At 36.7% G+C, this 16,988-nt stretch overlaps 1 protein-coding gene across 1 annotated transcript; it reads right to left on the reverse strand.

Moving 5' to 3' along the window:
• Positions 1 to 7,789: 7,789 nt before the first annotated feature.
• hey2 (hes-related family bHLH transcription factor with YRPW motif 2) lies at positions 7,790 to 16,481 on the reverse strand. Its single transcript, XM_059357209.1, has 5 exons — positions 15,815 to 16,481; positions 11,705 to 11,783; positions 11,519 to 11,602; positions 9,657 to 9,738; positions 7,790 to 8,633 (listed from the first exon to the last, which is right to left on the reverse strand). Exons 1-5 carry the CDS (start codon positions 15,898 to 15,900, stop codon positions 7,942 to 7,944), a joined length of 1,023 nt encoding a protein of 340 aa, XP_059213192.1. The 5' UTR covers positions 15,901 to 16,481; the 3' UTR covers positions 7,790 to 7,941.
• Positions 16,482 to 16,988: the final 507 nt, after the last annotated feature.

Genomic DNA, 16,988 nt, shown 5'->3' on the forward strand with positions numbered 1-16,988 from the left:
TATGACTTAAATACTCACTGCTGACAACAGAGAGGAAAACATTATCATGGTTTTCTGATCTGATCTTTCTGCAGATGTAATAACCACCAGCATCCTCCTCTGTGACTTTCTTTATAACCAGATAACATTGTTCTGTAACAGTCAGTCTGTCTGATTCAGTTGCAGCATCTTTGTGAATCTGTCCACCATCAAACAGTGTGACTCTCTTCCCTGAAACACTGAACCACCAGGTAACTTTGTCACACTTATCCTGATCATGTTCCACATTTTCACAAGGCAAAGTAGCTTCATCTCCAACTCTGACAGTGACATAGGAAAATTTCCCAGCTGCTTCTGTTGAGAAAATATAAGAAATAAACTAAAATATGAATTTGACTGCTATGTTCATAATAAGTGTGATGATAGTTTGAGATAAGTTTGTGTATCTTTGGTTTTTAAATGTATTTGTATAGAACCATTCATACACATTAAAGACATTAAATAGACATTAAAAGCACCAGAAGCAGCACTGTGTCTCATCTTTGGCTCCAAGAGTTCACTAAACTCACCACGTTACAAACTAAACTTGTGTTCTTACCTCTAAAGCTGAACAGCAGCATCACAAATGAAGACATTATAATCCATCTGAATTCAGCCATCGTGCTTCTCTCTTGGTGTCTCGCTCTCAACTGTCAAAGTCTCTGACCAGCTGCTTCCTAAAATGAACACAGGACACGTGTTAACAGTAGAAGACGTCTTGGTCATCAAAAGAGGAAGTTTAATCTGGGAAGATCCTTTCTTGGTTCCTCATTTTATCTTTGCACTGATTTATTTTAGTATTTTATTTTTCTAAGAACGAAAGGAGAAGTATTCTTAGAATGTGTGTAACAGCAGAGCTCTGCAGGTTTCACCCTCTAATGCTGACCAGATTAACATCACAAACACAAATTACACTAACAAGTATCTGACAGAACTGTTTGTGAATAACTTGAATGTAATCAAAAAAATCAATCAAATCAAAATTGCTTTATTTATCCCCAAAAGGGAAATTCAGTTAGTCTGGTAGAATCTCTGTTAGAATGAGACAGGAGACTAACCGACAGGAAGACCACAGTGTGTCAGGTTGGGGAACTGTGTTTCTGGGACATTAATGAGCAGCACAGGGGCTCCACAAGGCACTGTTCTGGCTCCACTCCTGTTCACACTGTACACAGCAGACTTCAAATACAACTCTGAGTCCTGCCACATCCAGAAGTACTCCGACGACACTGCTATTGTGGAGTGTATCAGGAATGGACAGGAATCTGAATATAGGGATCTGATAAAAGCCTTCAGTGACTGGAGTCACAAGAACTATCTCCTACTGAACACCTCAAAGACTAAGGAGATGATCAGAGATTTCCACAGGTTAAAGCCCCCCTTCAGCCAGTGAATACCTGTGGGGTGGACATGGAGGTGTTGCTCTCAGTATCTAGGTGTATACCTGGATAATAAGGTAGACTGGTCCCTAAACACAGACGCTCTCTACAAAAAGAGCTGATTCTGTGGTTGGAGCCAGGTTGGACACACTGGAGGAGGTGGTGGAGAGATGACCTGTCAACATGTTGGAGGCCATCCTGAAATACCCAGATCATCTGCTACACAAAACCTTTATGGACCAAAAAAACAGCAGTGGACGGCTCCTCTCTCTCCGTTGCAGGACGAAGAGATTCTAAAGATCCTTCTCTCCTACAGCCATCAGGCTGTCTCATTCTAACAGAGATTCTACCAGACTAACTGAATTTCTCTTTTGGGGATAAATTAAGCAATTTTGATTTGATTGATTTTTTTTATTACATTCAAGTTTTTCACAAACAGTTCTGTCAGATACTTGTTAATTAAAGTAATTTATGTTTGCGATGTTTATCTGGTCAGCATTAGAGGGTGAAACCTGCAGAGCTCTGCTGTTACACACATTCTAAGAATACTTCTCCTTTTGTTCTTAGAAAAATAAAATACTAAAATAAATCAGTGCAAAGATAAAATGAGGAACCAAGAAAGGATCTTCCCAGATTAAACTTCCTCTTTTGATGACCAAGACGTCTTCTACTGTTAACACGTGTTCTGTGTTCATTTTAGGAAGCAGCTGGTCAGAGACTTTGACAGTTGAGAGCGAGACACCAAGAGAGAAGCACGATGGCTGAATTCAGATGGATTATAATGTCTTCATTTGTGATGCTGCTGTTCAACTTTAAGCGTAAGAACTCAAGTTTAGTTTGTATTGTGGTGAGTTTACTGAACTCTTGGAGCCAAACATGACACACAGTGCGGCTTCTGATGCTTTTAATGTCTATTTTAATGTTTTGAATGTGTATGAATGGTGCTTTACAAATACATTTAAAAACCAGAGATACACAAACTTATCTCAAACTATCATCACATGTTTTATGAACATAGCAGTCAAATTCATATTTTAGTTTATTCTTTTTTTTATCTTTTCTCAACAGAAGCAGATGGGTATTATATCTTTGTCACTGTCAGAGTTGGAGATGAAGCTACTGTGCCTTGTGATGTTGTGAAACAGAATAAGTGTGACACCATTACCTGGGATGTCGCTAATGCAACTAAATCAGACAGACTGAGTGTTACAGAACAATGTTCTCTGGTTATAAAGGATGTCACAGAGGAGGATGGTGGTCGTTATGACTGCAGAAACATCAAATCAGGACACGATGATAACAATTTAGTGTATGTTGTCAGCAGTGAGTATTTAAGTCATAAAAGTTTAACTGTCTTCACTGTAAAAAAAGATAAACAATAGCTTCTCAATAAAATTGAGGCAACAGTTTGCACGCAATAATATTAATTAAATCTAACTATGTTACAAGTTGAGTTAATAACAACTTAAAAAGAAGTGTTAAGTGTCAATTAAAAACGGACTAATTTTATTGTGTTGGATTCATTCAAAATTCTCTCGATTAAGAATTACATACACATAAAGATTATATTTAATGTGATCAAAATAAGTAGATCATATTTCAAACATTTTTCTGTTAAAGTTACTTAAAGAACTGCCTCAAAATCAATTTATATATAATACATTTGATCAAATATATTAAGTAAAATGAAATGACTGCTAAATAATTTATTACAGTGTTGTTAAAACAAGATACGGTAACGCTTTATATTAAGGTCCTTGTAATAACCATTAATTATCAAGTAATAAGGCCCTTGTAAGTCCTTACAAGATGCTTATTAACATTATTGTGTGTTTATAAGCTTATATAAGTGTTAATAATGGCATTACAAACACCCATGACCCACCCATTATGTCTTTGCCATGCCTTTATTAATCTTATTTTGTTTGCTTATTGATATTAAAATATACTGTACTTTATTGCTCATCTATTATAACTTAACTATAAGTTATGCTTTTTGCAAATACCGGATCTAAAGCGAGAACAATGCCTTATTACTTGTTAATTAATGGTTATTATGGACCTTATTATAAAGCGTTACCCAACATACTGACATATTATAATGATTATAATTACAGTGATGAAGTTAATTTTACTCCTGTTGTTTTTCTCTCACAATATTTCCATCTTCACCAGTCAAGGAACAGAACAACGCTGATACAGTCAGCTTGTTGTGCTCTGTGACTGTACTTTAATGGTGTCACCACTCAGTGACGTGGCTGCATGAGGGAAATGATGTCACAGACAAAAGGACATCACTAAATGGCTGTTCAGCCAGAGCGACATTTACAACATCTGACTTCAACCAGAAGTCAAAGAACGACTCATTGAAATGTGAAGTGAAAACTTTTATGAGTTCAAAGGTGCATCTGTTCCCCTTCAACCCTCTTCAGTCCTCAGGTGAGAAACCAGGTGAGAATATGATGAGCTGTTTAAACTCACTTCAAACTGATGTGGATAATTACACAAACTGATGTTTTAAAAAGTACATTTTCTAATTGTGTTTATTAAAGGTGATGATGCAACAACAACAACACCACCACCACCACCAACAACAACAACAATTACCAGGACATCATTTGAATTCAGCACAACAGAAGAGACAAACACCAACGATGGAAGAAAACAACAACAAGGTAGAGAGTGAACAGAACAGAATTATATGTCCATAGACTAATCTTTTTCATTTGGCTTTTACTTGAACCATTTTTAGAGATTTTTCTGCTCATGCATCTTAGTGTTATAACATTTTCTCTTTTATTTATTTATTTGCTACTATTTATTAGTCTATTTTGTATATGTATATTTTATCATGCTCTACTTCTACTTTACTAATTATTTATTTACTGTTCTATCTTTTTATCCTTTTTTTAAAACAACTTTTTATTGTTATTATTATTTACTTTTATTTTTTTTAATCTTATTTTTTTTAACCTTAGCTTATTTTTTATCTAATTAATTTCTAACCTGCCTCCAGTGTTTCCTCACTGCTCCATGCTGAGATGGAGCTTCCTCAGTTTGTGCTTTGTTTTTAACAGGATGGAGGTTGTTTGCTTGTTTCTATGTTTTGTTATTTTATTATTGTTTTTTGATTACTTTCCTCTTTTTTTATGTAAAGCACTTTGTGTTGCATCTCTCTTGTATGAAAAGTGCTGTACACTGCAAAAAAGCCAACTTGTATTTTTTGGCCGTGATTTAAGTTGGTAAAACTTGGAAATATAAATTATTGACATTTAGGGCAATAATGTAAGTTAGCACAACAAAGGAAGCCAGTTGTCTGCTCAAAAACAAGTTGGTGAGTTGTTGTTACTTATATCTTTAAGTTGGGGTTCACAACAAGGGACAATAGTTCTGATAACTCTTATTTCTTTGTTGGGAAATGCGGGAAAAAGTTGAAATTCATTAGCGAAAGCTAGCGGCTAACTGATGCTAGAGGCTAGCTGATGCTAGCGGCTAACTGATGCTAGCGGTGCTGCTTGTTACAGCTACAAGAGTAGCCATTAGCGTATCAATGCTAACTCAAAATTGTGGTCGCAACATTAGCTGACATTTCATAGCGGCGTTACAATCGTGCCAATTCAGCACATTGCAGAAGTTAGCAGAAGTAAGGATTAAAAGTTATTACAATGTAAAATTATAAGTTAGTACAACTTACTGTTGAGTTGACAAAAATCTGAATTTAGAGTTGAGCAAACTCAAAACGAAAACTTAAAATATTTAGTTTAATTGTCCAACTTAAAATGTTATCGAAGTTTGTTGCCTTGAAATTTTGAGTTCACCCAACTTTTCTTTTTTTGCAGTGTACAAATAAAGTCTGATTGATTGATAGATTGATTGATATATGGAAAGAAAACACTTTTGGCACTTTGAGAGATATGGAGAGCACAAGAACAAGCTAACAAATGTCTCATCATGATGAAACCTGCGACTGTATTTAACATTTCTAACTTCTCTCTCCAGGCTGGTGGAGGATCATCTTTGTGCTGCTGGGTTTAGCAGCTCTCATCATAACTGTTGTTGCAGTCAACATGTGGACAAGAACTAAAGGTGACAACGTTCACAGATGAAACTTTTGAAAAAAGCAAGTTTGAATTCACCTGGATTTTTTTTGGTAGAAGCTAAAGTTGACTCTTTTATTTTGTCTTTTCAGGGAACAGAGCAGAGAAAATGCTCTTGATGACAGTTAGTTATTGATGTATTGAGTATATTAATTGTATATTACTATAATTTATTCTGTATTTTGCCAGATTGTGGCGATTCTGGGGTCGTGATGATGGGTCGTGATATTGTTGCCCAGGATACAGCAAAGTGTTAATCCGGCCCTGATAAAAAAGGATTTTATTCTGTGAAGATCGTTTCTTGGTTCCTCATTTTATCTTTGCACTGATTTATTTTTGTATTTTCTTTTTCTAAGAACTAAAGGAGAAGTATAATGATGAGAATGTGGCTAACAGCAGAGCTCTTACCAGATAAACATCACAAACACAAATTACACTAATAAGTATCTGACAGAACTGTTTGTGAATAACTTGAATGTAGAGCATCAAGTCTCCACAACCCCAGAACAGATGCAGATCTCATGGTCTTCCTCTGCAGTGGGACTTTCCCCACTCTGTAAAAAAAATGTTACATATGTGTAACTTTACTGTTCCAGTTTGTGAATCCACTCATTCATACTTTAAGTTATAGAATTTAAGGTGAAAAACATTTCTGTTTTCTGCAGATTAAGTGAACCGACATTGTTAATGTTCTAGAGCTCATAAGCCCCCAGCTGAGCGCCGCTGTGTTGGAGTTCTCCACGAGGAGCGAGAGGGTTGCCTCCTTGCGACTGCAAGTTGCGAGGAGGAGGTCTCTGACTGTTGTCTGTTCTTCTGCACCAACAGCAGTCGGAGTACCCGGCCTTCTTGGAGTCTCTGGGTGGTGTCCTGCAGGGGAACCATCTGGGGACTCTATAGTTCTTCTGGGAGACTTCAACACTCACGTGGGTAACGATGATGGTACCTGGAGGAGGTGATTGGGAGGAACGGCCCGATCTAAACCCGAGTGTTGTTCTGTTATTGGACGTCTGTGCTAGTCACGGATTGTCCATAACAAACACCATGTTAGAACATAGAGTTGGTCATAAGTGTACCTGGTACCAGAGAACTGTTGGGCTGTCATGGTTGACACGCCTCTTCAGTGTCACATGGAGGTCTGGGACAGTGCCAGTGGAGTGGCAGACTGGGGTGGTGGTTCCCATTTTTAAAAAGGGGCCGGAGGGTGTGTTCCAATTATCGTTGGTCATAAGTGTACCTGGTACCAGAACACTCTAGGACAAAGATCAATGATCGATTTCATTATCGCATCGTCAGATCTGCGGCCGCATGTTCTGGACACTCGGGTGAAGAGAGGAGCAGAGCTGTCAGCTGATCACCACCTGGTGGTGAGTTGGATCAGGTGGCGGAGGCTGCTGGACAGATCTGGCAGCCCAAATGTGTAGTGAGGGTGAACTGGGAACGTCTAGCGGAGGCCCCTGTCTGCAGGGTCTTCAACTCACACCTCCGGAAGAATTTCTCCAACATCCCGGGTGAGGCTGGGGACATGGAGTCTGAATGGGCCATGTTCAAAGCCTCAATTGTTGACGCGGCTGGTAGGAGCTGTGGCCTGAAGGCCGTCGGTGCCTGACGTGGCGGCAACCCAAGAACCAGCTGGTGGACACCAGTGGTGAGGGAGGCCGTCAAGCTGAAGAAGGAGGCCTTTCGGTCTTGGCTGGCCGAGGGGTCTCTGGAATCAGCAGACAGGTACCGTTCGGCCAGAAGGGCTGCAGCTGCGGCAGTCGCTGAAGCAAAAACTCGGGTATGGGAGGAATTCGGGGAGGCCATGGAGGAGGACTTCCGGTCGGCCTCAAAGAGGTTCTGGAAAACCGTCGGGCGACTCAGGAAGCGAAAGCAGGGCTTGGCCCAAGCTGTGCTCAGCGAGGGAGGAGACCTGCTGACCCGACCTGGGGATGTCCTCAGATGGTGGAAAGAACACTTTGAGGAACTCCTTAATCCAGCCAACACGTCCTCCGTAGAGGAGGCAGAGTCTGAAGACTCAGGGGAAGACTCATCAGTATCCCTGGCAGAGGTCGCCGAGGTAGTTAAAAAGCTGAGCTGGCGTCTCATGCACACAAAGTCTGCATTGCACATCATTTTACAGTATAAATTCATGTTGATGATTGTTCATGTTGCACACAGATTGAACTTTACACAAATAACTGAAAATGCAAAAATACAACAACTAAAGGCTCAAATCACGATGGATAGTTTCTCAAAATGTATTTATTAAAATGAAAATCTTCAACATTATTACTTTCAAAACAAAATGAGTCAAACTTATTAAAACATGTTACAAGAGAAACGCTGGTCGTTGTGTGAAATCAGCAGGTGGAAACGTTATAAAAACAGTTAACAGACAGAAGCAGTTTGTTGGTGTTAAAACCAGTCGGTTCTTAATATCTGACGACTGGTGGACAAAGTGTTTGAGGTTAAAACGCTCCGACCTCCGTCCCCCACGGCCGGTACGGCTTACTGCTGCTGCTGAGAGGAGTCACGGAGGAGGAGGAGGAGGAGGAGGAGGAGGAGGAGGAGGAGGAAGAGATGGGAGGGCTGGTGGTGCAGGTGAAGGAGGAGGGCGGCAGGATGGGGAAACCTCCGTGGAGGGCAATGGGGAACGAGAGGAGGGAGGCGGAGAGAGGAGTAGGGGTGCAGGGGAGCACGAGAGACGAGGAGGAGGAGGAGGAGGAAGGAGAGGAGGAGGTGGAGTCTGCATGGGAGGAGGAGGAGAAGGAGGAGGTCACACTGCGGTGGGACAGCTCCGCCAGCCTCTGGGGGGCTCCACCTCCTCCTCCTCCGGCGTCAGGAGACATCGGAAGAGGGCGGAAAGCGGTGGCGGTGGCGACGGCGGCGGCCCAGTGCTGGGGGTGGAGGTGGTGAGGCTGCTGGAGGTGGAGGAGGTGTTGGGGGTGGAGGTGGTGGTGGTGTGAGGTCATGGTGATGGTGGCGGCGGCGGCGTCACGCTGGGAGGCGCAGGAGGCGAGGTGGGACAGGAGGCGGGAGCGTAGGGGGTCGCTGGAGTCCAGGCCCTCCACGGCGCTCAGGTAGCGGGAAACCTCCGTCACACACTCCCGGAAACCCAGAGACAGGAAGTCCAGCGCCAGAGCGTGGGCGTCCAGAAAACCTGCAGACGGAGAAAGACATTTGGTAACACTTTACAATAAGCATCATGTATAAATGGTAAACAGATAGTTTATTAATATTTAATCATCATTTATAAACCGTATATAGGCCATTTAGAATGGTAAATACATAATTTATTAATGTTTAACCCGAGGGCACTCGCGGAAATTGAAAATGTCAACCCTGAAGTGTTATTGGGGGATATTACAAGACTTTTTGCAAAATGTTTAATTTTTATATTGCAAATTGAGGTCAATTGAGTCATTATTATTATTATTATATTTATTATAGTCTCTTTCCCACAGCAACCCTAAATAGACAATAACACATCATCTGCATACATCACCACTTTATGTTTTACCTTTAAACTATTTATTATCTTTTTAGACTACTTATTACATATGCATAATGTCTGAATGTCTTTTTAAAGCACCTTATATATGAGAAGCACACATACATTTAGTTGTATACTTTTTTAATAAAATGACAATAAAGGAAAGGTTGAATCTTGTGTGATTTACTGAAGCTCAAGTTACCAAATATGGTTCTTTGCCTGATAAAGGGTTAACAGACAACGTGTCAGTCACACTGTGTGTGTGTATATGTGTGTGTCATGTCTTAGTGTGTGTGTGTGTGTGTGTGTGTGCGTGTGTGTGTGTGTGTTTGTGTGTGTGAATCCATGGGAAAGCTCTGTGGGGATGAAAGCACCACTTGACCCTGAGCAGTGCTGTTTGCTTTCATGAGGCCGGCGGGGACAGACGGGGTGTGTGTGTGTGTGTGTGTGTGTGTGTGTGTGTGTGTATGTCTGCAGTGTTTGTTTGGGTGTGAAGTCAGACAGAAGCAACAGATAAAGTCTGTCAGGATCACAGGAGAATGAATCCAACATTCAGAGACATAATTCATCAGTTCTGACTCTTTTTTCTTCTCTTTTATATCCACTAAAGTTCTTTATCTCCAGTAGAACCTCTGAGTCCAGTTTCAGAGTTCTCTCACAGTATAAAGAGGTGATAAATCTGGTGTTTACCTTTCCCTCCGGTGGCCTGCAGCACCTTCAGATGGTCCACGGTCATCTGCAGGATCTCTGCCTTCTCCAGTTTAGCCGAGCCCTGAAACACACACCAGCAGCGATAAAAACCTTATAAAACCTTACAAAACCTTATAAAACCTTATAAAAACCTTATAAAACCTTATCAAAACCTTACAAAACCTTATAAAACATTATAAAAACCTTACAAAACCTTATAAAACATTATAAAAACCTTAAAAACCCTTATAAAACCTTACAAAACCTTATAAAACCTTATAAAACCTTATAAAACATTATAAAAACCTTATAAAACCTTATAAAACCTTATAAAAACCTTACAAAACCTTATAAAACATTATAAAAACCTTATAAACCCTTACAAAACCTTATAAAACCTTATAAAACCTTACAAAACCTTATAAAACATAAAAACCTTATAAAACATTATAAAAACCTTATAAAACCTTATAAAAACCTTACAAAACCTTATAAAACATTATAAAAACCTTACAAAACCTTATAAAACATTATAAAAACCTTATAAACCCTTACAAAACCTTATAAAACCTTATAAAACCTTACAAAACCTTATAAAACCTTATAAAACCTTATAAAAACCTTATAAAACATTATAAAAACCTTACAAAACCTTATAAAACCTTATAAAACCTTACAAAACCTTATAAAACCTTATAAAACCTTATAAAAACCTTATAAAACATTATAAAAACCTTACAAAACCTTATAAAACATTATAAAAACCTTACAAAACCTTATAAAACATTATAAAAACCTTATAAACCCTTATAAAACCTTACAAAACCTTATAAAACCGTATAAAACATTATAAAAATCTTATAAAACCTTACAAAACCTTATAAAACATTATAAAAACCTTATAAACCCTTATAAAACCTTACAAAACATTATAAAACATTATAAACCCTTATAAAACCTTACAAAACCTTATAAAACCGTATAAAACATTATAAAAATCTTATAAAACCTTACAAAACCTTATAAAACATTATAAAAACCTTATAAACCCTTATAAAACCTTACAAAACATTATAAAACATTATAAACCCTTATAAAACCTTATAAAACCTTATAAAACCTTACAAAACCTTATAAAAACCTTATAAAACCTTATTAAAACATTATTAAAACCTTACAGAAACCTTATAGATACAGTTAATGTATAAACTCAGTGACTGTCAGATTGAATTCAGAGTTCCTGAGGTATTTATTCATTAATTTTAGAATCTTTGTTTAATTTATTAATATTTTTTTATACTTTCTTTCTTTTTCTGTAATGTACAAAGATCTGAAATGTATGTTTCCCCTCATATTATTTAATGTTTTCCTCACTTTATTTTCTTTCTTTAATTTTCTAATTTAAAGTTAAACATTTTAATGTGAATGTAGCCCCGAAATGTAAGTTTTTTCCTCTTTTTCCTTCTTTATTTTTTAAATTTTTTATTTATTTTCCTGACTTTATTATCTTTCTTTAACTTATTATTATTATTTTATGTATGTCTCCAGCCTCTCCTGTCCTCTCCTCTCTGCTCTGTGTAAACGCTTTATTTTTAATGACAGATTAGAATAAAGAGATTCTGACACTAATATCAACATTTAACACAAGATTTGCTCACTTTTTATAACCGATGATGCGTTCAAGGACCGTTGGAAAGTTAAAACTCAGACGATAATGCCTGTTTTACAGGTTTTTTTTAATGACAAACGGAGGATTTTCGTCGTTTTTAAAAAAAAGTAATCCCTTCAGAAGTTAGTAACTGTATTCAGGACACTGTGACAGATGCAGTTTCTCTTTGATATTTGATATTTTGAACTGTGACCTGCTTCTCGAAGGCGGTGGGGACGAGCCTCCGTAACTCTGACAGACTGCTGTTGATTCTGTCTCGCCGTCGCTTCTCGATGATCTGACCAACAAAAGGAAACAATTAAAACAACTGTTAATATTTGAACTCAAACACACCACAGCTGATATTGTTTTATTAACATGAATAATAACTTGTTTTTACCCCTCTGCGTTTTTTCCTCGCCATCACCTGAGTGGTCGTCGTTGGAGAACCACACCTGATGAAGGATGCCTTCATGTGTCTGAAAAACAACATATAAAACTAGAAAATTTCCTCTGGGGAAATTCTGAAAGTCGGTGTGTGTACACTATGATGAGACTCTTCAGAGATTTATAACAATTAATAATTGTAATGTTATGATACTATATAATCAGCAGCCAGAGGTAGACAGACTGGAATTTCTGGCCTCGAACAGAAAGCATTTTTGGCAAAACCATAATACCTATCATTGATCCGACTTCACTTTGAGCATCCTGAGTTCTTCCTGAACATCTACATATGGTTTTTTTTAAGAAAAATGAAAAAATAGCTTTGTTAGAGCGATCTAAAAAAACTGTTACATCTCCCTTTTTCAGAAATCTTCCTGCGTTTTTAATATGGGAGCCAATGAGGCTGTTGGTGGTGTTGGTGGATCATCTGTGCGTCCTACGCCCAAACTATAACTCTGACAGCTTTACCAGAGGATTGTGAGTGAGAAGACTAATTTTCCTACGTTTCTATGTATAAATTATTTCTGTAGAGTGGAATTTGCGGCCTGGAGCGCAGTTTTCAAATTTATTTTTTGACAGTTTCTTCTCTCCCTCTACACTCTGGCGATGATGTCACACACTGTGACACGAACATTCCGTGCAATACACACCCATTATAATCTCAGAATTTCTCCAAAAATGATCATGGTCATTGAGCAGGGATTGATAAAAAACTATATGACCTATCGAAACGTGGATTAATACACCGATACACAAGACTTGTGTCTACTGTTTAAAGTTTAAATGGAGTCTCTAGGTGAAATTATGCCGGAGAAGTAGACGTTTAAAAATCTCTTATGATATGAGCTGCCAGGTTCTTTAACAGACTTTTGTTGCTTTAACTTTTTGTTGTTTTGGTTTTTATTTTGTCTGTTTTTGACTCTTTTTCATTCTGTCTGTTTATAAAGTTAAAACAAAAATCCTCACAGATATAATCAACATTTAAACACAAAGAAATCATGAAATCTGATTCTGAAAAGGGAATTTTAAATGTTGGTTCCATTATATGTGACCTTATCTTCAGTTTCAGTTTTTAAAGTATTTTTCCTTGTTAAAGTTTTTTTTAAAACTTTATTTTGTTAATTTATCATTATTAAAGTTTCTTTTTTTTGTTTATTTACTTGATAAAGTTTTTTTCTTTGTTTTATTCTTTTTCTTTTGTATGTTTTTTGTTTATTTTCTTGTTAAAGGTTTTTTTTTCTTAGTTTTTTTTTCTTCTATTGTTTAAGGTTTTCTTTTAGTTTTTCTCGTTGAAGTTTGAACTTTTCTCCGGTTTTACTTTTTTGTTTTTTTCCTTGTTAAAGGGTAACGTTTTTTTTTATCATTTATTTATTCATTCTTGTGTAGGATTATAGTCTAGTTTATTTTATTTTATTTTATTTATTTCTTTTTTGACAAATTTTTTTCTTTTGTCTGCTTTTAGTTTTCCATTCAAGTTTTTTTAATTTTTCCTTTTAATGGAAAAACTAAAAACAAACATACAATCTGATTCTGATTTATAGATATTTTATTTATTTATTTGTTTATTTATTCATTTATTAACTTAATAACTTATTTATTTATTTATTTTTCCAACTTTCATTGAAGAATTATAAATGTTGGTTCCAAAACTCAATATATTTGCCTCTGGCCGTTCAGTTTCTGTATATCAGTTTATTGCTTTTTCTTTATTTTTTATGAGGTTTTGACACGTTTCCTGAGCAGCAGAGAGTCAGCAGGTAAACGAGGCTCAGACAGGTGAGAACCATCTTTAATCAGGTGAAGTGAAGCATCAGGACGACTGAAGTCTTTAAAGCTGCAGCAAATCGACTGATTTCATTTCAAACCCCTAAATAACAGATTCTCCTGCTCTGCAAGGATTCATTGTGTCCAGTTTGTTCAATAAATGTAGTTTATTTGAAGAATAAAATGCTGCACAGAGGGAAAGTTTGCAGACGGGAGAATATTTCTTCTGGTTCGACTTTAAAACGAGAAACGGTTTAAATTTAATGTTTCTTCTTGTGTTTAAAACAGACAAAGTTTGCAGTGAAATCAACTAATTTCATTGCAGACATCATAATAATAAACAGATTCTCCTGCAGCCTCGACTTCTGTCAACTTTGATGCATGAAGTTTCAGATATCCTCTGATTTGTCCCTTTAAAAGTCAATTGAAGACATACAGATTCACACACAAAGAAATTAAGAAAATAAATCAACAACTGCATAACTTTTCTCCACAAAATCTCCACAAAAAAGTCTTTCCACTAGTTCAATAAATACACATCGATCTAAAGCACGTTTGGCTGATAATACTCACACATTTGTACTAAAACTGATAGTTTTAGTACAAATGTAATGTAGTTTTTTCCACATTGAGTGTTTTTGGGATGTTGTTGTTAAAGTACATTTTTTTTGTTTATTTATTTTTTCTTGTTAAAGGTTATAGTCTGGTTTCTATTCTTCCCTTTTTACATTTTTTTTTCTTTTTGGTCTGTTTTATTTTATTATTACAGACTAAGGAAATATTTTTTTTTTTTCAAGTGTTATGTTTCTTTGGGATGTTGTTGCAAGGGATTGTGGGAAATGTAGGACATGTAGTGAGTCAACAGGGACAGTGAACGCACCACAGGGAATAAAAATCCTTCTTTATCACAGATTGAAGATTAATAAGTGGGTTTTTTTAGGTCAGGTAGCAGAGAACGAAGCTTTAGTCGTGTTTCAGGTCAGATTTCAAATTTCTGACATCTGACCTCAAAATATTATTATATATAATATATATATTATTATTATTATTATTATATGACCAAATAAAACATGTCTGAGTGACACTCTGATGTTCTGCAGTCTCCTGCATTTTATAAATGCAACAGCTGAATTAACACTAATATTCATTTTAATTTACGACACTTTTGCACTTCTGCAGAACAGATTTTACCAGAAAAAAAACAGATAGCTAGATAGATAGATAGATAGATAGATAGATAGATAGATAGATAGAAATTTTTATTAATTCCCTTTTGGAAATTGCACTTCCAGCAGCAGCAGCACAACACCAATAGAATAAAAGTTAAAAACTGTTATAAATGTGCAAAATTTGAGAATGTAAGCGACAATAACAAATATAAATACAAGGAAAAAATATACAAGGAGAAATCGTGTACCATATTTACAAGAGGGATAGACATAATTAGTGCAAATTAGTGTCTAAAGTTAACAGTTTCCTGTGAAGTTTATTTTGAAAAGCAACCATGCATATTGCAGAAATATGTACGTCAATATGTGACGAGAACCTTAAAATGCTGTTTTGCCATATAATTGACAAGAAAATACTTTATAAATGCCACATACATTAAAGATTTTACCATTAAATATTAGATAGTATACATTTTTTGTTAGAGATATGATGTTTAGTACATTTAAAAGTGAGAAAAAGTATTTTTTTTTTACTTTTTGCTTAAAAAAATGACTAAATGGATTATTTGATGGTCAAAATAGTTGCTAATTAATTTTCTTTGTATCATTTATTGACTGATTACTGCAACACTTTAATATATGATTTAAATTCGTACTTAAATAATGTTTTACCAATATTATAATGCTGTTTTAAAGGACATCAGGTAACTTTAAAACTTGCAAAAACTAAATCTTGCAACATTAGTGCAAATTAGTGTCTAAATTTAACAGTTTTCTGTGAAGCTTATTTTGAAAAGCGACCCTGCATATTGCAGAAATGTACGTTTTTTTTGCTTAAAAAAGTGACTAAATGGATTATTTTATTGTAAAAATAGTTGATAATTAATTATCTTTCTTTCAGCTCTGTAATGTATTTTACATTTGTATTTAAATTATGTTTTTCCAACATAATAAAGCTGTTTTTAAGGACATCAGGTAACTTTAAATCTTGCAAATACTAAATCTAACTGGATCTTTAAAAAAAAAATACATTTTTTGACTTTTTCCTCATGCATATTCACCTGTATTTCCTTATCATTTGATGCATTATTTAATATATTTATTATATATATGTATTATTGACCACTCACCCCGGGTAGATGCTCTCACTGCCCACATCGATCGTCTCCTCCGCGTCACTCTCAGCCGAGCTGCTGTCCTCACACGGCCGCTTCATGGTGCTCGGAGGCCGGGCAGGGCTGCGGTCTGTCCCCGGGGAGCGGAGCTTTATACCACAGCTCTCAATAAAAGTGATTTCCCGCGATTCTTCTAATATATCTGAGACAATAAATGTATGCAAATAATGCCACAACACCAGTAGGACACGGAGTAATTATTATTATTAGGTTTTACAGGAATATTATAGCAGATTTGTTTGTTTAATCCAGGAGTTGATGCAAAAAGTTGGAGGTTAGTTTCCAAAAGTGAGAATCCAGAACATCAGCAGGAAGAGTTGAGCATGATGCACAATCCAGAGTCACTGATTCTGGTTCATAATCTCGATAAAACAGATAATAAAAGTGTGTAGAAATGTTTTCCTCGGAGCCTCCAGGAGTTGTTCTTCCAGCGGGGACTCTCCGGTAAATAGTCCGGGGCAGGTGGCCCGTGAGGCGGCTACAGGCTGGACTGGTGACCGGTGTGTCCTCCTCCTCCTCCTCCTCCTCCTCCTCTGCTGCAGCTTTCCCACGGAGCCTGGGAGCCACACACACACACACACACACACACACACACACACACACACACACACACACACACACACACACACACACACACACAAATTTGAGATGGAAGATTTGTGCAGTCTGCAGGGCTGGTCCTCCTCCTGATAATACCGCCTGTCTGGTTCAGACGGGGTGTGTGTGTGTGTGTGTGTGTGTGTGTGCGTGTGTGTGTGTGTGTGCGTGTGTGTGTGTGGGAATGAGGCCACTTCTGACAGTCAAAAAATGGTCATTATATAAGGCAACAGGTTTCAGACTGGAGCTCTTTTGAACTCTTTAATTCTCTTCTTACAGATTCTACTGTGAATCTACTGAACTCATCTTGACTTTACTGACTGGAAAAATTAATATAGATATGAAAATGAATGACACAAAATGACCAAAAAAAGACACAAAATGACACTAAATTATTTAAAAAAGACATGAAATGACAAAAAATACACAAAATAACAAAAAAATACATAGAATTACCAAAAAAGACACTAAATTATTTAAAAAAAGACACAAAATGACCCAAAAAAGACACAAAATGACAAAAAAAGACACA

The sequence above is a fragment of the Centropristis striata genome, chromosome 18 (genome assembly GCF_030273125.1).
Source record: "Centropristis striata isolate RG_2023a ecotype Rhode Island chromosome 18, C.striata_1.0, whole genome shotgun sequence".
Lineage (NCBI taxonomy): Eukaryota > Metazoa > Chordata > Actinopteri > Perciformes > Serranidae > Centropristis > Centropristis striata.

Coding starts and splice junctions, on each gene's coding strand:
- hey2 (XM_059357209.1), bottom strand. CDS start 15,900: ATGAAGCGGCCGTGTGAGGACAGCAGCTCGGCTGAGAGTGACGCGGAG. Junction 11,784..15,814: donor AGTGAGAGCATCTACCCGGG/GTGAGTGGTCAA, acceptor GTTGTTTTTCAG/ACACATGAAGGCATCCTTCA. Junction 8,634..9,656: donor GCAGGCCACCGGAGGGAAAG/GTAAACACCAGA, acceptor CTCCGTCTGCAG/GTTTTCTGGACGCCCACGCT.